This window comes from Typopeltis vanoorti, chromosome 24, assembly GCF_054136105.1.
Source record: "Typopeltis vanoorti isolate ZY-2024b chromosome 24, IOZ_Tvanoo_1.0, whole genome shotgun sequence".
NCBI lineage: Eukaryota > Metazoa > Arthropoda > Arachnida > Uropygi > Thelyphonidae > Typopeltis > Typopeltis vanoorti.
This window is the reverse complement of record NC_143572.1, coordinates 30477676-30501487: the sequence shown is the minus strand read 5'-3', so window position 1 is coordinate 30501487 and position 23812 is coordinate 30477676. Positions and strand designations below refer to the sequence as shown.

At 34.4% G+C, this 23812-nt stretch overlaps 1 protein-coding gene across 1 annotated transcript; it reads left to right on the top strand.

Moving 5' to 3' along the window:
• The first annotated feature begins 261 nt into the window (after positions 1 to 261).
• LOC150093068 (very long chain fatty acid elongase 7-like) lies at positions 262 to 22530 on the top strand. Its single transcript, XM_090414140.1, has 4 exons — positions 262 to 294; positions 8153 to 8258; positions 10780 to 10916; positions 22204 to 22530. Exons 1-4 carry the CDS (start codon positions 262 to 264, stop codon positions 22528 to 22530), a joined length of 603 nt encoding a protein of 200 aa, XP_090270266.1.
• Positions 22531 to 23812: the final 1282 nt, after the last annotated feature.

Here is a 23812-nt window from a genome sequence, read left to right as displayed (position 1 = left end):
GTTTTTGTTTAATTCCAAATGATCACAATATTTATTTTTCTTCTTATAAACTTCTTAGTCTGAACAATTTCTAATGTTTTATTTCTTGAATTCCTCTTTCCAGATAAATCCATGGAGACATGGCCTCTAATTGGAAACACGAAGGCAATATTGCTTATTACAGTTTGTTATGTGGTTTTCGTTACGAAATGGGGTTTAGCGTTCATGAAAAATAGAGAACCCTTTAACTTGAAAACAGTAATGATAATCTATAACTCCGTCATGGCTATTGTAAGCATCTACCTTTCTTGTGAGGTAAGTATTTACTCTACTATGTAGATGTAGTTGCGATATTTTTATTTGATGCTAATTTTTATTTGAAGTGATTTTATAATGAATCACTTAAATGATTTCAACAAAGTATTACAGTATTGGATAAACAAAATAACAAAATTAAGTAAGACTTACAAGAATGAAAACATCAATATCAAAGATACCAACTAAAAAGAAACGAACAAGTCATGTTGAAATAAGTGAATAAAGAAGAAAAGAAAAAGATGACCTCAATTTAATGACTTCTCAGAACGCTCAACAGTGAGAAAATTCTACATGTTAAAAAAGCATTTGGAAACTCACTGAATGTTCTTCAGGCTATAATTTTTATCATTCGATTTCCAGAAATGTAAGTTTTATTAGTGTTCAGCAATTGGTCAATTATAGATTGAGAAATACTTATTTTTTTACTTCTAAAGTCGACGAGAGACCTTTAAAAGGATTTACACTATTTAGATAATTTAAAAAGATTGTTAGAACATATAGATAAAATAAGATTTACGGTTCAGTAAAGAAACTACGGATTGGATTTGCAGTTCATTGCTATCGATGATTATGGAGACTCCGGGAGGAGAGTACTGCAAATAATTCTGCCATATTGTACCACTAAACTCTAACTAGCATATCCTATTGTTTTCAGTTGTATGCTCTTAGCAAGAACACGCTATTTTAGACAGGGAAGGAATTTTAAAAAGTATTAAGAGAGGAAATGGAAATATGAAAAGTACTAAAATTTCAAATATTTATGGGAACTTTTAAATGAGTTTTTTGATGTGATGGTGATGAGGGGACAGCCCCCCCCCACACACACACAGAAACTTCCGTTCGTTTCCTAGAAAAATATAGACGATTGTTGATACCATACGAACAATTTTAATTTTATGATAGAAATCAAAAACCAATCGCAGCATTAAATATATTACGAAAGCTAAGTTACTTCGTTAATGTATTAATGAAAGAGGCATTTCACAGACCTAAGGTGACATGTGAACTGAAGATTCAACGCTTGCCGACCAGGTGACTATCTAATTACGACACCACCCCAACAACAACAATGTGATCGCCGAAAGAAAGGAAAGTCTTTACACATCTCTGAAATAAATAAATATATAAAATACATTCTGATGAACTGAGGAGCTCCACAGAGCTCCACTGTTCTTAATGGACCTCCAATTCTCTTAATGACTAACGCTATAAGGATCAACACTTTTAAGAAGATAAAGCATTCATCGTCTTCTTTGAAAAGCAGTGCTCTCTTCCTAGTTTGTCTGTTTGAGTAAATAAATCGAAATCTAGCTTATAGTTCCAGTCAAGCACCCTTTTTTATATTCTCGCTTCTTCGGGAAACCTGAAGATAATGGAGATTCATTGTGGAGTGATTTGGAGTTTTGCTAGCCGATGAATGTTTCTAAGAACTGTAACGTGACTTCTCCAATTTAACAGTACACTATATAATATTTACTAGCGTTATATGTAGTATGAGGTTGGAAATCACGTACGTAATAAGACCTGTATGTTTGTAACAGTCAGCTCTGGTCTTCAGTATATTGCTTGTCTGAAATGAAATGCAAAAGACAGTACCAAGTCACCGTTGATGAGGAATATTTTTTGATCGAAAATACGTAGCCAGATAATGATCCTTCGTATTCTTCGTAACAATGTGTTTAAATTTTCTGATAATAGGGTTAAATTTATCTGGATTTTGTTTACATATTTACACACTTCCAGGAAATTTTTAAAACATTTAAGAAATATTCCGATCCTACTGCCTGAGTGAGTGGCATCTCTCCTCTTTCTTTCTCTCTCTCTCTCTCTCTCTCTCTGTGCCTCTATCTGTTTCTCTCTCTCTCTCTCTCTGTGCCTCTATCTGTTTCTCTCTCTCTCTCTCTCTCTCTCTCTCTCTCTCTCTCTCTCTCTCTCTCTCTCTCTCTCTCTCTCTCTCTCTGTCTGTCTCCAATTCACAGGTATGTATTCGAATCTCACTCTGACATGGGTATTTTTGTATTTGATTGCTGATGATTTTGATCTCCTGATGTGACATTACTATCCTGTTTACTGGAACACTAAAGCGGCTTGTATTCCACGTGTGCTTTGAAACGGGATTTTATGAACCTTAATCAAACCACAGTGTTTAGAACCTTATACTGTATATTTCTAAACTTTCTAACTTACAATTGAGAATATATACTAAGACGTTTGTTTTTATTTTCAGGGCATATATTTAATATTCCTAAGATACAGTTTTTTTTTCTGTGCACCACTTCACATGAAGCATCCCTCGGGTGACAAAAGGGTAAGAAATTTCTTTTCTTATGTGAAATAGCAATAAAGCGAAGGAGCTACTTAAAATTACTCACTTAACGAAGAAAATAAACCAAAATATACTCATTTCTATTTTTTCTATCACCTTCTTTATTTTAAGAATATCGTTGACTGATTGATTTTGAATGTGTCATGAAAGATCGATGAGTTCTGTTCCTTTGGATGAGTTGAGTTCAGTGATGACTCTCATTTTATCTATAATGACATATGGTACTATGTAATTAATGTTGTGTTTTACTCGATATCATCTTCATCAACATCAAATTTCTAATATGCACCTGAAGGAGTGGACGGGATAATATTATTACACGAAAAGATTACTTTAGTAATTTAATAACTTAATAAATGAATTCCATTTTAATAAATGATGATGATGATCATCATCATCATGATCATTTACGTTATTAATAACTTCCTATCCATAATATTGAACATGGATTGCTACTGCATGAAATACACAAACCTTCTATCGACAATTTTGTTCTAAATTACTCCATAAATTCAATATATTGTTAGATGTTATATTTCTATCTTTTAGGAAACCTCTAACTGTATCAATCCATCTAGATCTCGGCCTTCCCTCTTGGCATTTTTCCTGTCATTCTGGAACAAACCCTTGTTTTGATAATGTTTCCTTTACCATTCTGTTTAAGTCTTTACCATACCACCTGACGTTAACCCTTCTGACATATTCCTGAATGATAATAATGTCCAGCCTAATATATTCATTTTTCATATGATTCTACTACTGATACTATCTGTCCATTCATCCTGTTTTATCTCGTAACTCTCATATCTATGGTCTCCACTCTTTGTTCAATTTCTAATCCAATTCTCAAGACTTTGGTTTGAACACTGTCTTATACTATAGCTACTTTAGTGTTTTTGAATAATTTCTCTTTTAACTCATAAAACATTATTCAGTTTACTCTTTACCATATTAGCTGAGCGTTGATTTCTTTGTTTAGTTTGGCATCTTCATTTAAAATTGTGTTCAACTATAAGAAACGCGAAAGACAAGTTACGCAATATTTATCTTTTTTTATTTCTGATTTTCATACCAAATTTGTCATAGAGGTTATTTAATGTAATAAAGGAATCCTGCAGATACTGGATTTATTTAAGAGTCGGCATAAAGTGCTGTGCTTTACATCTTCAGTTTTGATATCAGGTTTAATGCCAATTTTATTCAGAATGTAGTCATACAGATGATGAATAATAGTAGAAATAACGTACACCAGATTATTTTTTTATCAAATTATGTTGTATTATTTAAATTAAGGGGATATTAAATCCCACATTGTTTTAAAACCGAATCAGAAACTCAAAGATTGGAATCAGAGAGTTTCATCCCGAATATAGTATAATAAACTATAAAAGTATCGGCGACTACTAGCGTGAGCTATTGCAAGTAGTCCTAGTACGTAGTACAAACTCGAGCAACTCGCAGCAAAGGTGGTAAAGTTCTGGTCGCTATTCTTGGTATTTTCCATAATGTAAAACACATTTCCTAGGAAATGTATGCTGTTATTACATTATGGTGGGAGGTCACTACCCAGACCGGTTTCAGCCTTTATTGAGGCTTCATCAGAATTGCCCGAGTTTGTACTACGAGTAGGACTACTTGCATTAGCTCACGTTAGTAGTCGCCGATACTTTTATAGTTTGCTATACTATATTCGGCATGAAACTCTCTGATTCCAATCTTTGAGTTTCTTATTCGCTTTTAAAAAACAATGTGGGATTTAATATCCCCTTAATTTAAATAATGTTTATATCGCCGAAATGAAGCCTATTGGCTCTTTATATTTAAGTAAATTATGTTGTATTTCCTTCAGTTTAACTGCTGACTTACAACTCAAATATATATCGGCCGATATAATATACCATTTAAACCACATAATTACAGTCCTTTAAACAGCTTTTTTCTTGGCACCATATCAGATCTATCAAACTTAATATTACAGTCATTATTATATTCTAAGGAATTGTCAACTATTTATTACAGAGTGCATGTGACTGTCTCTACTGTAATTGATACCGGATGTGCGACTGTTGCGTTTTTACTAACCAATATCTGGGTTTCGTTATTATTATTATAATTATTATTATTATTATTATTGCGTGACTCCTTGGAGGTGTCACTACTATAATTTTAGATAAATATGATATATTTATTATGATTGAATCGTAATAAAAATATCTGTCGAATTCATTCTTTGGAAAGGGCTGTGTTTATGACTTTTTGAATTATTAGTAATGGAGTGTCGTCTGCATACTGATATATCTATCAAATGCAAGAACTAAGCTCAGGCATATTTGCTTCGAACATAATTACAATAAAAAAGGAATTCAAAATCGAATATGCAAAAAGAAGTGTCGTTTGTTTAAACATATAAACTACTCGGTAAAAAAAAAGATGCTTTTTTATATTTTACTTTCGATTCGAGGTGGCAGAAAGTTTAACAGGTCATTAAGTAGACAACAGTATTTTTTAGTTGCATGAGAGTGAGTAGCGCTGACATTTGTCACATGAGCGCAATACACAAATTATTCAAAAAGATAGTTTGAAGAAAATGTAATACAGTACTACATCTGATGAACGAGAATGACCTCAATGAACGAATGCGGTTTTCATTTGCACATGAATCATGGTTTCCACCAAGACAACTTCCAATTTCGCACTAGTTTCTGCGCGAGGGATGCAACTATAACATTTGGCTGGATGATCCTCACCAACCCGCACACAGTTCGGATCTGACATACTCCTACTTCCACATGTTAGGCCCTCTGAAGGATGTACCCAAGGATCTTTGGGGTAGGGTGGTGAATAAAGCCAAGAAGAATATTTGATTCTCTAAATATTCTTATATTCATCATGCGGATTAAAAGAAAAATAAAATGCATTAAGAAGCGTCCCAACGTCGGAGTAAAAAATGTGTAAAGGATAGGTAAGCAGTATCTCACCCAGAGATGGCAGAAACATATCAATGTGTAAAGCCTTTGTTAATTAAATTCTATTTTCTGACGAAATAAAAAATGAGAGTCATTACCATTGTACCTCCCCTCGTAATATAAACGAAATAAACATCAATATATGTAATGAAACTTAAAAAATGTAAATTAAAAAGAAAAGTACAAAGCTTTCATTAATGAATTACAAATGAAGATAAAACGAACGAAAATAAAATATTTAATGCTTTTTTATGCATTTTCAGGGAGAGTTCTTTGGTTGGATCTTTTTTATTTCAAAGTTGGTCGGGTTTTCAGATACTGTAAGTATATTAATCAATATCGTTTGTACTTCAGTGTTAATTTTAATATCAATTGCAGCATAGTTACTAAGTCTAAAGTCACTATGTATTATAAAGGCCATCTTACAACTCTCTGTCTCTTTAACCCATAATTTCTTGCTGGAATCGAAATGAAACTTGGAATATTGATGGAGGGTTATGATATTTTTCGTGAAGACAGGAAGAAAAAGGGGTGGAGGAGTACTCTTAATGATGGAAGAGGAGATATGCATTTATTGCGAGATGAAGAGGTAGACAAGATGAAATTTTTAATTGGGTGTTGCTGTAGGCCTGGAAATATGGAGGACAGTGAAAAGGAAATGTATAGGCAGTTTAGCCTGGGAAAAAAAAGAAGGATCATTATGGTGATATCAATTATGGTAATGCAGATTGGAATGAAGAGGTGGTGGCTAAGAGAAAAGAGAAGGAATTTTTCGAATTTTTGAAAGACAACTATCATACTCAGTTTGCAACAGAGGGTACACGAGGATGAAGGACTTTGATTTAATCATTTTATTAGATGATGGTATTATAAATGGGGATAAGTTGGTAATTATGAAAACCTTAGGAGATAGCTTGCAGCAATAATATGAAATGAGGAACTGCGGGAAAGGATATTGATGAATTTTGAACCTTACTCAAGAACTATCTAGCGGTGGCAATATCAGAATGGATACCAGAGGTTAAAGGGCTACTGGAAGAAGGAAGTATTATGGAAACAGCATAAGATGAGTGTTAATAAGCAGTTACATGAAGTGTATGAAGAGAAGGCGCGAGAGTAACTCGCTCGGTGAGAGTGGCAAAAGTGCAGTACTGGCAACGGTTAGTCACGAGAGTAAAAATAATTCCAAGGAGTTGTTTTCAATACGTAAAATGATTGACTATGGAAGGATGATACTAATAGGTGAAAATGGTAAAATGATAACAATTGCAGAGGATTAGAGTCGAGATGTTTAGTGAAAATTTCGTAACGGTATTTAATTCTTGTGAATAAGACATCATGCAGATAAATACAGTGGGAAGGATCGAGGAGGAGGTATTCATGATGAGTGAACAGGAGATATATGAAGAATTGAGTAAAAGTGAGTTTAATAAGGCAGTAGGGCTTGAAAATTAATCACCACGTGTTTTGAAAGAGTGTTCCAGAGAGTTAACAACACCTTTCAAATACATTTTTAACATGAGTCGTGAACGGAGACGAGTTCTTAAGGATTGGAAAGAGGGTAAAGTCGTTACGCTTCATAAGGGAGGTGATAAGACTAAAGCTTCGAATTATGGACAAATCTGTGTGTCCGAAGTTGTGGTTCAAGTATTAGAGAAGTTAGTCAGGACCATGATTCTGAAGTAGATTGATAACAACAGCCTTCTGTTTCATATTAACGTATACTATAGGAAGATCGTGTTTTAGTAATCTACTTACTTATTATAACAAGATAATCAATGCCTTGGATAAAGGTAATGCATACAATATGGTATATTTAGATTTGAAAAGGCCTTTGATAGATTACCACGTGATAAACTGGTGATTAAACTGAAAAGTATAGGGTTGGACAGTACATTAGTACTTTGGTAAGAGATTGGTTGTCTGATAGTTATCGGAAAGGGTTGTTTGGGACCGTTGCTGTTCAACTGGTATTTTTATGATATCGGTCTGAATGGTGATATTCAGTCGTTTTCAGATGATGCAAAGTTGGGAAGAACAATCAGAAACACCTCACATTACAACTTCGAATATTTTGTACTACTACAAATTTATTAAACGTCCCTGTTTCATTAATTATTATTAAAATGATTATGACCAGCATATGACTTACTACATGAATTCGCAGTGCAGTTGACTAAAATTAATTCGGTCTTACCCAACAGTATCAGCCCCAAGCTCATAACCAACCATCTGCTTCAATAGTATTTTATTGTCATAAGAAATAAAACATTATTCGCGGGAGAGAGACTGTGACAAAATTACAGAAAGAATTAAGTTAATATCCTTTCAGAATATTTTGTGGGTTCGAAATTTTTATTTAACTTTCTCAAATTATTTATTTTGCTTTAGTAAAGATATAAATAATATCTAGTCGTTAATAATAAGCCAGTTATTAAGAAAAGCATTTTCTTAATTCAGATATCAAGAATAGCTAAGGTTAAAGTTATATAAATGCACAGATATTTCAAAATGACTGTTACTGAGATTGAGATAATCAAACAGTTTTTTTTTTCCCTTCTAGGCTTTCTTCATTCTTAGGAAGAAATTTAACCAAGTGACTTTCCTCCATACTGTTCATCATACTGGTACCTTTATAGCATCCTGGCTTGGAGCTAGATTCGCCGCTGGTACATTCTCTACTTATTTTTAAAGAAAAGGTGTTATTTAACTTATACTGTAGTTACATATTGGTTAAATATCCTCATACATATAGAAGGTCTAGGGATTTTTTCCATTACAAAACTTACAGTACACGATATGAACACATATTGTTGTATATATAAGCAGGTTCGAATCCCGCTATGGGCATGAATGTTTGGGATGTTCTTTATTTAAAGACAATCATACGTACAGATATACTTTACATTGACTGGGTCACCATAGGAGAAACCCAGCTCTCCTCCTCTAAAGGAGCAAGACGTCTTACTCAGTCGTGAAAACAGTAATCGGTTTTGCTTACATCGTTGTGTTAATTTACATAATGATGCAATTTTAACATTATTCTAAAGAATTTTAACATTATAAGAGAACACTATAATTAATGAAGTATTTCTACCACAGCATTCGATTCATAAGACACGATATTCCATTCCATTCGTCTAAAAAATTACTATTCGCAGTATGCCTCCTTCATTGCTTTCGCAACAAGGCCATTAAAATCCTCAGCAACCTTGATAATAAAAGTCCTCTGGTGCAGATAGTATCCGTCCTGTTATGCCAAACTTATTATCCAGAATGAACACCCACCATCCAGCATGCTCTATATGAGAACTCATACTTATCTATTATGTATGTAACAGTATGGAGACATGCCTTTATCACAACTTTCTCTCCAAATTGGGATGAAGTTAGTCACTGAACTATTTTTTCTTTTCATTTCCCTCTCTTTCGTTTCCTGAATATTCTAGAAAGAGATGGAGAATGTGAAAACTAATCAGCAATCAGCATCTTCATTAATTGGAGAACCATTAGGTGATTACTATTCCGGTTCTATGGAAAATCTCCTCGCTAACCTTACTTATATGGTCACTCTTAATATTGCAAGGCATGTTTGACTCTGAGAATTACACACTAGGCTACTCTCGTATGACCTCTCTCCAATCAATTTTGATTGGATTGCTATCTTCTTTGTCCGTTCACTGGATGTCATGGTGAATGGATTCCTCTCATCAAACAATTTTATCAATACTATGGAAGTCGAGTTCTGATTTCTCTTCCCCACTGATCCTCTTATAAATCAATGTTTATAATCAATAATATCTCTCTCTCTCTCTCTCTCTCTCTCTCTCTCTCTCTCTCTCTCTCTCTCTCTTTCTCTCTCTCTCTCTCTCTTTTCTTGTGTAGGATCTTGAAAATGACAATTTTTCATTTAATCAACGATTCTCTTGTGAGTTGAAGATAATCTAGTGAATTTCAATGCTATCAAGACAAATTTCCTTGTTATTACCAGAAAGAAAGATCCTGATTCACTCCCGGTCTAAACATATCACATCAACATTTTCCCCATACTCCAAATATCTTGATATTCTTATTCGTTCAAAACACTACTTCTCTCCGACTCAACTCCTAACATTTGACACATCTCAAATCAGATAGATCTCAGAATATTTTTCTCATATTTGGAGTAGTGTCCCCTGGAAACCTCCCTAAGAATTGTTGATTTTGCTATCTTCCGTGTGCAACCAACAATTTTTAATAGTTCTATATCTCCTTCTCGTCTCTTTTTTGTAGGTCCCCTGTCTCTTCATTATGTCTTTGTGGAGTTATTTTCATGGGCGATGCTCAAGCGAAGTGGTAACTACAATCTCCCTGCTTTCTTCTAAACATGTGACAACATGAGCAGCCATTAGCCAACAGCAACGCAAATATCAACTGCAATCTTATCACAATTCATTCAACAGGCTGCAGCTTCTAATCCTGCTATAGACAGGTATGCCGGTGACTGACTGTTTTTTAGTTGGAAGATGACTTTTGTATGATGGTGTGAGACCACGCTCCTATTTAATGGAGAGCTGAATTAGCTTGCAAATTCCAATTTCGGTTTCTATAGCAAGGTTTTCGGATTATTTAAATATTAAACGCAAAAATATATAACAATAATAAAAAAAAAACATTGCAGATCACAATACAAATATACCATAATTTTTCAAAACCCTTACGTGTGTAGAATCAAAGAAACTGTACTCAACCTGCATGTATGTACGTTCACATTTATACTGTATAAATCCATACATATTATATTTTACAAAGTGGATCATTTTGTACAATTCTATCAAAAGGTTAATAGAATTTAGGTTACCGTGGAATTTATCTCCCGCTTCATCCAGTACATTTCGATAATGATCGTACGATCATTATCGAAATAAATACTCTTATATTTCAATGAAAAGCTTGAATTTCGTCCTTGGAAAAGTTTTTTTTTCCAGATGGCTGCTCATTTCAAAGCCTTTGAAATATCCCCCCATTCTAAGATACACATTTGGCCACTTCCAGAAGCGAAATTTGTTGATTATTTAAGAGATATTTTACTTTCTGGAAAGTAATATATAATAACACTACCATTACTCTTCATATATAACTGTTCTTTGAAATTCTAACTTAATTTTCAATTAAGTTAAAAACTAATTAGCCTTTTATTCATTTTTTCAGGTGGTAGTGGATGTGTTCCAGTGATCATGAACAGTTTGGTGTTATCGGTCATGTACACATATTATGCTTTGGCAGCAATTGGGCCAAGCATGAAGAAGTACCTTTGGTGGAAAAAACATCTCACAAAATTACAGATGGTAAGCAATTAAGAAAGAAATTAATTCAAGCTAGCTGTATCTTTGATTTTAAAGGAGTATGATTAGTGAATGAATTGATTCACAATGACGGATCAAAAATAATTTATATACAGTGTCCCAAAATTCACGCAAGATTTAAATTTAACGCCATTTGTGCGGAAGTGTTGCCAACGAGAAAAAAAAGACCGCGGGACAGCTGACAGTTCAGGGTTATTAAAAATGGAGTGCTACACGAAAGAATAACGCATTTTCATTGTTGAGCAATATTTTAAAAATAATGAAGGTTTGGCAGCTACAGTTCGCAATTTTCATACAAAATATGGTCGGAATAGTGATTTAACTTCATCAACTGTGAAAAGATTAATTAAAAAATTCAAGGAAACTGGATCAATTAGCGATCTTATACACTTTGGCCGACCTTCAACAAGTCGTTCAACAGAAAACATCGAAGCAGTTCGTGAGAGTGTTGCTGAGAGTCCAAGAACATCAATTCGGCACCGTGGTCTTGAATTGGACATTTCGAGAAACTCTCTACAGCGTATTCTCACAAACTATTTGCATTTTTATGCTTACAACGTTCAATTGACTCAAGAACTGAAGCCTACTGACCACACACAGCGAAGACAGTTCGTTGAATGGATTATGGAACAAGAACAAGTGGATGCTTATTTTTCGAACAAAATCATCTTCCGCGATGAGGCTCATTTTCATCTTGATGGCTTTGTTAATCGACAAAATTGTCGAATTTGGGGTTCAGAAAATCCACGAGTGATTGTTGAGAAACAAATGCATCCACAACATGTCACTGTTTGATGCGGATTTTGGGCTAGAGGCATCATCGGTCCACTCTTCTTCGAAAATGCGGCTGGTAAGGCAATAACAGTTAATGGTGCTCGCTATCGCGACATGATAATCGTGTTTATTGTGCCTAAACTGCAATATATGGATGTGGACGACATGTGGTTTCAACAAGACGGTGCGACATGCCATACAGCCCGAGAAACAATTCAATTACTGCATGAGTCATTTCCTGGTCGTGTAATTTCCCGTTTTGGTGATCAGACTTGGCCGCCCAGATCATGACTTAACGCCATTGGACTTTTTTCTTTGGGGTTTTTTGAAGTCTAAGGTTTATGCCAACAAGCCCACGACCACCCACGCCTTGAAGGAGTTAAATGAGCGCTGTATCAACGAAATTCAGCCACATTTATGCAAAACGGTCATGGAAAATTTCGATAAAAGAGTGCATATGTGCCAACAAAGCCGTGGAGGCCCATTACCCGATATGCTATTCCATGCATAACCCTATACTGTATACTTTACGAAAACAAAACTGTGTTTTCTATCAAAATTACTTCTTGTGTGAATTTTGGGACACCCTGTAGATTACTTGGAAAGAAGTCAACGCCCCTCACACTGAGGAACAAACAGCCAAGGAGCCAACCTTAATAAGATTTGGACCTCCTTCAGCTGCGATGACTGCAGCAATCCTACTGGTCATACTTTCCACAATGGTATGTGTGATAGCGATCAATGAAAATTTTCTACCATTCTTTTTGTAGGGATTTAATGTGGTCCTGGACTGTTGTGGGGAGGTCCCGTGACCACACCCGACACTCCAGTTCATCCTGTGGATGTTCAGTAGGGTTCAACTCAGGGCTCTGAAGAGGCGAGTCAAGTATGGTGACGTTCATGTCTACGAACATGGGACATTGTTTTGCTGAAAGACACAATAGTCATTCCGTAGAAACGCCATAAAGTAGGAAGTATTGCATTGTCTCCAGAATGTTCAAATATCACTAGAAGTTCAAAGTTTCTGGCAACACAGAGGACGTGGCCAAAAAAGATAAAACCAGGAAAGACCCTACCATCACACCGCCACCTCCGAATTTCATAGGTGAAATGAAATTATGCACTTTGTTAAGAGACGTTCAACGGGCATCCGTCACTCCTAGGTCACAGCCATCAATTTGCTCGGTAGAGGGTGGAGCCTGATTCTTATCCCCATAACACAACTTTTCAAGCTTCCATATCCCACTGTACATGCTGTTTTCACTATTAAAGAAGACACTGCCTCTTGTTTCGGGTAATGTCGAACATCCACATTGCGGTCTTATCATGGAAACCCATGTTCTGAATTTTCTTTGTGCAGATTCATGTTTCAATCGACGCTCGGATCTCCACATTCAAAATGTCACCCAATGAATGGAGGTTTTCATACTGTATGGCAAAAAAAAAAAATAAATACTGAATAACTACAACGATATATGTTATGGAAAAAACATATAATCCTTTGTTTATTAACAAAAGAGATTATATGTTTACATATGATTTTTTTTTACATACACAACTATCAGTGGAATCTTAGTCAAATTAATGACAATAGTTAGCGTGCTCCAAATGGGAATCTTGTCTTTCAAGACAGGTTTCGCAGTGCATGCAAAGCTGCTCTGTCATCTTGTTATCACTGATTGCTGACCTGGGAATGCCTAATTTTTTAAACATTTAGGCCTGCAACATGGCATCCTATCACAACGAATGTTTCAAACTGCATCAGTTCCTCTCTCACATCCATTTCACCAGGACACAGTTTCACTGACTTCGGAGCATCATATTCCTTCAATTTATACCAGCTGTAAACACCTGATTTTTATAGATTTTTTATAGATTCATAAATGTAAACACATTTATTAATCTATGATAAATTAATTTTTCTCTCACTCAGCCAAAGAATGAGCTCGATACTGTTACCTTACTGTTTCCACTTCCATCTTTCATTTCTATCAATTTTTGTTACACCACATCAGTGGCGCGCTCTCAGGATTTAATGTTGGAGGGGGCCGAGTAATCAAGATTTAATCTTGGGGGGGGGGGGAATGAGCGCTCATGATTTACTTTGGGGGGGGCCGAGTTGAGTAGACGATTTGAGAATACACACTACGCATCGCATATGACCTACGACTGAGCATCTGCGGTGATCGCCAAAACATGATACCCGTGATCTCAGGCCCGGCTCGGGAAAACAAAGTATCGCCTGAGCACTACTTCGTTCGCCTTGCGTTCACAACGGCCGTGATTCTCGAGACCCAGAGGGTATTCCCACCTTATATGACCGCTAATTCATAAGTAGTATAGAAATATAAGACAAGACACAACGTAAATAAAAAAAAAAAAAGAATTTTAATTAGGAAAAGATTTTTGGAAATTTTTCTAGTCTTTTTTCCTTTTTCTTTTGGGGGACTAGGTCCCCTTGGCTCCCCTCCCTGGGTGCACCAGTGCACCACATATCTTATTACGAAGTTTTCCACAGATTTCTGAATTCTTTCGATTAACTCTACGTCTCTGAAAAACATCCCAAATGTAGACATATCAAAGCTTTATAAAGAAGGATAATTACATTCTTTCTGATATGTATACCTGTCAAAAAGCTTGTTTTTAACCACATCAACGTACATTTGGATGAAATGCACATTGTATCCATGATATTTTAGTGTGATGTCAATGGTATTACAATTTTAATTTGAATGTCATGTCATGTTGCTATGAATGGCAAATGCAATATACACATGACATTCATAGCATTAAGTCAAGGACGGCAGCGTGGTTGATCCACGTGATCCCTTGTTCTCTTTGTCAGTTTTTGCAAAATGTCCTCTGATTGAAACATTTTCTACCAAAAGTGCATATTATAATATTTTACCATACTGGAAGACAAAATCATTATCATTTACCTAAAAGTTAGCAAATTCCAATCAGTCTGTAGGATTTCTAATTTTTTTTATTTACTATTGCCCTCAGTAAATTAGCCTCATCAGCAAACAATCAAATAACACGCATTAAAATGCCCCAGATATTATTAATATACAGAACAAAATAGCGACAGTCCAAGAATAGAGTCGGGCGACACACCATCGGTCGCCTTAGATGTTTTTCCATTACACACTGCTCTTTGATGGCTATATGACAATCATCCTCCCATCCATCTCTTCAGCCCCATTCATTCCTATTCATTCCAGTATACTTAACGGATTACCATGTAGTATACTACAAAATTATTTTCGAAAAACCAACAATTTCATAGTAGCAAGCATTGGCATCCAAATCTGCCATCACTCTATTGGAGAAGTATCGCATTGTTATCGATTCATTCCATCTTCAATTCTCGCTTTAACCAACTCTTCAAACCTTTACCAATCACTCCTAAGATAGTAAACGGTCTCTGTAATTTTCAACCTGTGCTTTGGATCTATCTTAATGCACAAACACTAACTTATCCTCGTTTTTCACTCTCATAATACACTCGCTAATAACCTATATAACTCCATGATAGAATTAACACTATGAGTTATCAAAATCCCAAGCGATTCCAGTTCGCCTCATCGTTTACATCAGCGCCTGTCACATCAGGCAATGGTTTAACTTTATCCTGACGATAAACTCAGATAATAATCACTTAGTAATTCAATAAATTCTTCAAGTTCTCTTACCATCATGCTAGTTGAATTCTTTAAAGATCTCTTTCTATAACTGTTTTTCAATCTTACTGGCTACACAGTAAAAGAATTTTAGTAGATGTCTCTTGGCCTGCTCAGCTAATTATTATCTTATAATCATTTAGTTTACGTACCACATTAGTAAACTTCCTTATTACTATTTTGCCCTATTCATAATATTGCTTATTGAATGGTGCCTTTTATTCCTTTCGTTTTTTTTTTTTTTTTCCGAAAAGCATCAAATGTTTCAAAAAGCATACGGTGATGAAATGCTTATCCCGTACTCAAGTTTACGAGTGGTTTAAGCGCTTTCGAAGTGGTTGTGAGACGCTTGAGGATGACAAAAATCCTGGCCGTCAAAAAACTGGATTGGGCGAAGTTAACATCCAAAAAGTGCGTGATTTCATCAAAGAAAACCCGAAATCGTCCTTGAGATTGATTGAAGATTAATTTGGGATTCCAAGCTCAACTGTACACAACATTTTGACCGAGAGTTTGGGCTTCGGTGAATTGAATTCGCGATTTGTTCCCCACAAGTTGACTGACGACCAAAACATGTATCGAATTAAACACTACAAGGGCCTCATTAAAACCTCTTAAGGACTCAAACTTCCTTGAAACGATCGTTACTGGTGAAGAAACATGGTGTTGTGAGTATGAGCCCGAAACAAAGAGCTTGAGTGCTGAGTGGAGACCACCAGAAGAGGGGCATCCGAAAAAACGTCGCTTGGAGAAGTCAAAAGTAAAGACAATGCTGATTTGTTTCTAAGATTCCAAGGGCATTATCCACAAAGAATTCATTCCGCCTGGGCAAACGGTCAGTGGTGAGTTTCATCTCGAAGTTTTGAAGCAATTGATAGCGAGAATTCGTCTCGTACGGCATGAATGTCGTGACGACCGACAGTTCGTCAAAACATACTGTCACTCTTGGCACTATAACTCGGCTTTTCATGAAAAAAATGTCATAAAAAGTTGACACAACACTAATGAAGGTTGCCGCTTTCGACAACAAAAAGATACAACATGGCGCCACTAGTTTCTTCTATTTTCGAAAAGTTCGGTTTCTTTTCGGACAGAGGATGTAACCATTTTAATGACTGACTAATTAGATCCACCAGAATCCCTTTTACCCAATGCTCCGAACATACATCCTCAGCTATCTTTGCTCAATGGTTAGTTTTCTCTAGTCCTGCTCATCTGATCTCCCGTTGACGAATACTTCCTTTAAACACCAAATTGTAAAAACATTATTTAGATGCACGCTATTGTTCATGCTTAATTCCTTCTTTCCGATAAATTCATTCCATAAATGTAAGCACTATTCCTTTTTTGGAGACCTTTGAATGGATTCATTCGCCCTCTACCTTTTCTTCCGGTTCATTCCTTTTGAAAGTAAAGTGGAAATTAGCCTAATACATAACTTTCTTCCCCTCTTCATTTTCTATCCATGCCTTCAGTAACACTTTCGTATTGTTTCAAATTCCATTTCTCCCTCCTTTCTGATCATTGGTACTTACCAAAACGATAACAGCATCCATTTTCCTTATTTACTTTGTAATAGCACCACTCACATCTTTAATTTTTGCTCAAGAAAAACCCGATTTCTTCATATCACCATTCTATAAACCCTTTCCGATAGACACTTCTTCATACTTACCTAGTTCTTCCGAATAGTCTCACCTCTATTATTTCTGTAACTAGACTTTTCTCCTGTGCTGAATATTCCACTACTTGCCGCTTTCTGTCCCACCCCGCCAATATTCTCACTTTCTTTTATTGATATGCCTGGCTGCCTGCATTAACTCATCTTATCTAACAGCCTGTCAGTCCTGTCAGTGAACGTGGTAAAGAATCGAATGACTGACTTCAAAGTCTTGCTTAAGGGAGATTATCCCGAGTATGGGTCAATTCAGTAGTTGTGGGAAAGAATAGCTGAGTGAATTAACTGGATTTAAAGTAATAACTTGAAGCAAACTATCAGGAAATACTACCAAATAGTCTGTTCTCATAGTTCATTCAGCTTCCAATGGTGCTCCCTAATAGCATCCTCTATTATTATTATGAGCATGCTTCTTTGTTTTTAGACAGAATCTCATTACCACAGTCACTACATAATCACTACTGCTTCCAACAGTAGACGGCAAGATCTGAATAGGTAAGTTGCATGGAGTTGCGTATTAGCAATACTGATATGATAGGTAAGCCTCCCATGCTTCATGTCTCAGCTAGCTTTACGAAAATGACAAGCGATTATGCAAAAGGTTCACTTAACCGAGTTAGACATCTCAATAACTCTTTTCAGAGCATGGTATTCTATAGCTTTGAGTATTAAAACGGAATGCTTAAAAGAATTTTCTAAAAATAAAGTAAAATAATTGACTGCTTGCTGACTGGACACTTTTGTGAGCAACTATAGGCTCAAGTGCTTACAAACTAATGTCAAATCCACCAGGATATTGCTAGAACATAACGAAGTGAAAACAAGTAACCAATTGATCGATTTTCAGCAAAATTGCCATTAGCAAAATTCAATCTTATAAAGATTCATCAGCTATTTATTTACTTTATTTGATATGAAGATAACAATACGTCAAAGAGCGAAATCGGGAATGTAGATTGTATATCAACAGCCTCTAACAAGTAGGCTTGCCGTTAAGATAGCTCACGGCATACCGTATTTTAGCTTGAGAAGAAGTTATATTCTAGCTAAAACCAGAATATAACTTCTTGTCAAGTATAATATACTTGACCAGTAATAATAATAATAATAATTATTATTATTATTATTATTATTATTATTATTAATTATTATTTCCTAACCTATTTTCTCGTAATATATTCAAGAGTAGTTGCAAATATTTTTGGTAAAATGGATCTCTTTGTGTGACCCCTCTTTTTATCACTGTTGTTCTTTCTTTCTTTTCCATCTATGTTCATTGCTGCTGGTGTTTTTTAATACATATGTGTTAATAAATAGTAATATAAATATCATGCATTCCTATATGTTTTAAAGCTTAGAACATTTTACACAGGTCAACTGAGTGCACAGCTCTTTTTTCATAAGCTATGAAAGTGCGAAGGAAATAGTTAAAATTAAATTCTACACTTTTTCCCTTCATTACTTGATTTATGCAGATGAAAATGATATTGTAGATGAGCGAAAGATGAAAATGATTTCTGAACTCTGATGTTTGGCTTAGTTGATAGAAAATGAAAATGTTCTTTATTCTCATATCCAGGACTGAGTATTGGGTTACAAATCTATATCCCTTGTCTGATTTATCGTCTTTCTTGTATAAAAGGGTGATTTTCCAATATGTCAAGTTTTAGCGATTCTTCCTTTGAAGAGTCATTAAATTCTGCTAGTATTATACGAAAGAACTCCCCTGTTCATCATTGGTATTCCATGAAATACCTCTGCTGGAATACTCATTTTATTTCAAGTATCAATGCCTTTCCAATGTTAGTTGATGTTTATTCATCATCATTTGATTGTTTATTCATTGTAATTTCCAAACTTATCCCTCTATTGCTGTTGATTATTTCTTTTCTCTTATTTGTATATAAGCCCTGATAAAAGTTATCTATGGTTTCTATCATTTCTGTTCTGTTTATGATCCGTATTCCATCTTCCTCAACTGTCGTACGAAGATGATTGTACGAGTATTATCATGAAATTTTATTTTCTCTTGTGTTTATGATTATTTTTTATTAAAATGTTTATATCCTTTCTTACCTTTTTCCTTATATATTGTGATTCCATGTGCAAACTTGTTATATTCCTTCGTTTTTCTATTATTACACTTTTGCTTCCTTTTTTTACTCATTGGGATTCTTAATGTTAGTATTCTCAATATACGATATTGGGTCCATTTTAAGCTCTTTTCCAAATTTACTTAACATCTCCAGCTTAAGATATTTTCAGTTATTTTCCTTTTTTTATTAGTACTTGTCATTCTATTCTTATATTCATTCGTATATTTAATCTTTTATTTATCTATGTTCATTTATCATTGCTTAATTTTTCTCTGTTTGTAATATTTATGTCTTGTACAATATGCGGTTTGCTGTTAACATATAAACCATTTCATTATCATTAGTTTCATTTGTGTATAATTCTCTAGATCAGTGGTCTACAAACTTTTTTGATCGCGTACCCCAAGACAGAAAAAATAAATAGCACGTACCCCCAATTGATTGAGCAAAAATCTATTGTAATAGGTATTATAAAGAGGAAACATACCTTGTATCATCATATAATAATAATTAAAAACGCTAGATATTTTTACACATTCTTTTTATTATTAACAGCTTACAAACATATTTATTACAATATTTAATGTTAACCATGGCCTTGCATCTCTTTCATAATTTCTTGAAATTCTGGTTTGATGGCTTCTGTTACTGCGATACGATCCATTTGCATGGATTATTTCTACCATTTTTATGGCGGTTGGGAGTATAAGTGTTTCCCCAGTGATGTGTGGCTTTTTGTCTTTTGCAATTAAGAATGCAACCTCAACAGATGCCTCCAGATATTTATCGTTTATTTTTTAGTGAATTTTTTAAGTTGTTGGATTAAGAATTAGATGTCTTCAAACATCGTTCAAAGAATTGTAAAGATTTGTGTTCATGTTCAGCATGTTTAGTTTTTAAGTGTCTTACTTATAATGATCGTTTCATACTTCCATTACATAGCTTTTCATGACGCAATACACATGTAGGAGGAGGTTCATTGTTGACTATCGTCGATGTAAATCCCCATTTCAAGTAGTATTCTTGATAATTTCGAACTTTCTTGGGCAAGGTTTTGTTAAGTTTCAGATTAATGTTTTTATCACTTAATTTGACTGATAACGAACTTGTTTGAATAGAAGAATCAATCCTATCTTTTCCTTGTTGTTCGTCTGATGTAGAAGCACAATCATAATTATCTTCAATTCGCGGTTTCTTTGGAGGAAAGATTTTTAACCATTTATCCATTTTGTGAGGATTGATTTGTAAAATTTAAATATAATTCATTTACTATTGATAATATCAAACACTTTTAAAAAATGTAAGCAATTTTGATAATATTAATTCACTATTTCTAGTGTAAACGTAAAATTAAGCCCCAAAAAGGCGTTGGAATTGGGCAGAAACAATATATACTAAAAAAATCGTTAAATTTACTACTAATAGTCAAATAATTAATACAACTGTGGTGTCATCTGTAGATAGCAGGATAACTAAGCAATTTTCCTTCTCTAGTTGGGTCAACACTAGGATGCTCTACAAACAATGGCAATAATAAGAAGTAAGAGATTTACTCCCTAGTTTTAAAAAAAGTGCCAGTTGTGTCACGGACGATTATGTGTGCAAAGTCGACCAATGCACGCTACTGTTTAAGTTTACAGGATCTTTATAACATCTTTGTCTATATTAGATATATGTTTAATTGATAAAAGAAAGTAATATTCTTTATCTTTAATTAATTACTTATTTTTTTCCTATCAATATAAAACTTTTTTGACGTACCCCCACGTATCGACTCGCGTACCCCCTGGGGCGTTCCACACTGTGGAGACCACTGCTCTAGATCTCAGATCCTTTGTTTTTAGTTTTCTTTGTAAACTGTTCACATTGTTTAGATTTCTTTGTTTGTTTCTTTCTTTCTCCAGCATATCCCACTAGCATTTCTCCCCACTCATTTCCAGTGTCTATATAATTAGACTCCACTGGTGAGATTCGTTTAAATTTCTCGATTTCTTGCCATTGCAGTAAAATCGCCCATCAGAATATGGGAGATTTTTGCATTTCGTTATAAACATAACTGTAAGTAGATAAATTTGCACAACCTTTAAGGTCTATCTTTCATTTAAACTTATTGTGAGTAGACAGATTCTTTTCGTTATGTATTTTACATCTCAGAACTTATTTTCTATTTTATTATTAATCAAAAATCGAATACAATGTTGGGTTTATCTTATTTCCCATTTGTTATTAGTGGACACCTGTTTCTTTGATCTTGAATTATGTTCCTTTTCGAATATCTTCATGTCTTCCAACCCATTTAATACTTCGAGAATTTTATCTATGTTTACTCATTTGCTATCACCGAGGAGTATCCGTAGTAAAAAAATGGCAATAATCCATTCATATACTATACACAATATTTAACTCAAGTTCAGAAAGGAAAGATACACTGAGATTAGATGTGTTTTTAGTTTTGTTGCGTTTGTTGGTGTTTCTTAACTGGTAAACTGAAACAGTCAGAATTATTGACACTAATGTTGAGTATACAACCTTGAGACCAAATATATCGTTCTTGAGGAGGGGGGCAGCGAAATAAGATAAAAACACAGATTTAAACATACTTTTGGGTACAATCCTAGTTTGAAATAATACCTGAGATAAAATAATTTGTAAAAAATCCTATAAATACTTTTACACTTCTTACAACAAAAATTCTGCAGTTACTTTTATTTTGAGTAAACTCGGATTTCTGGCTTTTCATAAATGTTCATCAATAACAAAATTCGTCATGTTCAGTTATACACAGCTCTGTCTTACCGAGCCATTAATAATCAAGAAATCAGAAGTAAAATAAAAAGGAAATTAAAATTCAATGGTGTTTGCACCAATATTCTTAACTGAATGATTTTTAAAATGAAAATTAACTGTCCGTAAATGGATTTTACTTAGGTCCATTTTCTCATTCTGCAAAAATTTCTATTATTCAAGTTCACATACACAGAATATATTTCGTATCGTATGTGAATACTGTAACTATTACATTTATTTTTTCTTTTCAGGTGGAGCTGTTCATTATATTCGCCTACTTCCTTCAACTTCTCTTGTTCCAAAATTGTGAATTTCCCGTTATTTTTAGCATGATGTACATGTCTACATCAGGACTATTATTTGCGCTGTTCGTGAACTTTTATATTCAGTCATATCTTAAAGGGGACAACGTTTCTCCGATGGTGAAATCAATTTCCACAGCATGCATGGGAGATCATAAGATAATCGCTGAAAAGATGCAATCGAACTGGGCATCAAATTCAGTGAATAATAATTCTAATATAAAAGAGAAGAAAATAATTTATAATTCAAAATCTGTAAACAATAAGGAACAATGAGCAGGTGTTCCTTTATTTATTGTTTTTATAATTCCTATTTGAATGATGTAAAATATCGCCTAAAATAAATACGTTAGCTGTTATAATTCTTGGATGGAAACTGGATTAATCCAGTTTCCATCCAAGAATTATCTTTAGATGAAAAGAGGTAATTTGATAAGGTTTATATTTGTGTGTGTGAACTCCTGATTTTATTTTTATTTGGAATGATAATAAACGTGTTTTTGTTCTGTGTTATTATTATTGCTGTTTTTATTTTTCATAATTCTCTTGGTAATCGTTATTACCAAGAGAATTATGAAATGCTTTGCAGAGAGAAAGGCACAAGGCTTTCAGCACAAGTAGTTCAAAGGGAGAAAAACATAATTTGATGATTAGTACCAACCTTGGATGCAAAATTTGTTCATTCAAGATCAAATTTTTATCTGGAGCTTCTAAAGTGCTTATTGGAAACAGTGCACGAAAGTGAGAGAAAAATAAAAGCAGACATCAATCAAAAAACTTCACCAATCTGTTGCATAATTCATCCCCTAGCACATGCTTCCATGTTTCATCAACGGTGTCCAGTTATTGTGACTCCTTTATCGTGAATCCTAACTGCTTTTTCCTTTTCTTAACTTGATGATGGTTTGGCATTCTACTACTGAATCTCGTTCTAACGCGGCAACAAATGAATATCAAGAACAACCTGATTAAACCAGTGGATCATTAATATTTATTTTCTACTTCAAACATTTTATTGAAGTTTGTAGAAGTAAAAAATGGTTTTTTCCTGGTTTGACAAGCAAACCATGCTGATAATATTCAAGTAATTCATTCAGAAGAATTCATAATATTCATTGCTATTAAAGAAAACCAAAATTAGTTGTTGATACTAGGTAAGGGGAACATGATCTCTCAAATGTATTGTGAGGAATGCGAAAATTGAAAGAAATGAAGATTTTAATCCATTTAATCTGTCCTCGAATTCTTTTATTGCACTCTATATTAAAAGATTCGTTCATTAATCACCTAAATAACAAAAGAAAGAGAGAGAGAGAGGACCAGTGGCAGCCCGTAATAATTTGTAGTGATGGGGATGCAGCATAAAAGTAAAAAAAAATAAATATGGATTGAAAAAATTATATCATTAATAAAACTAAAATATAACAGAATTCTTCTCTTCGTTCATTTCTACAATGATATAAATTAAATTATTAGACACCTCCAGGGAGTCCAAGCATTCATCGAGGGAGGGCATCTGCTCTACAACTCCGTCTGCACCATTCATTCACCAACTGTC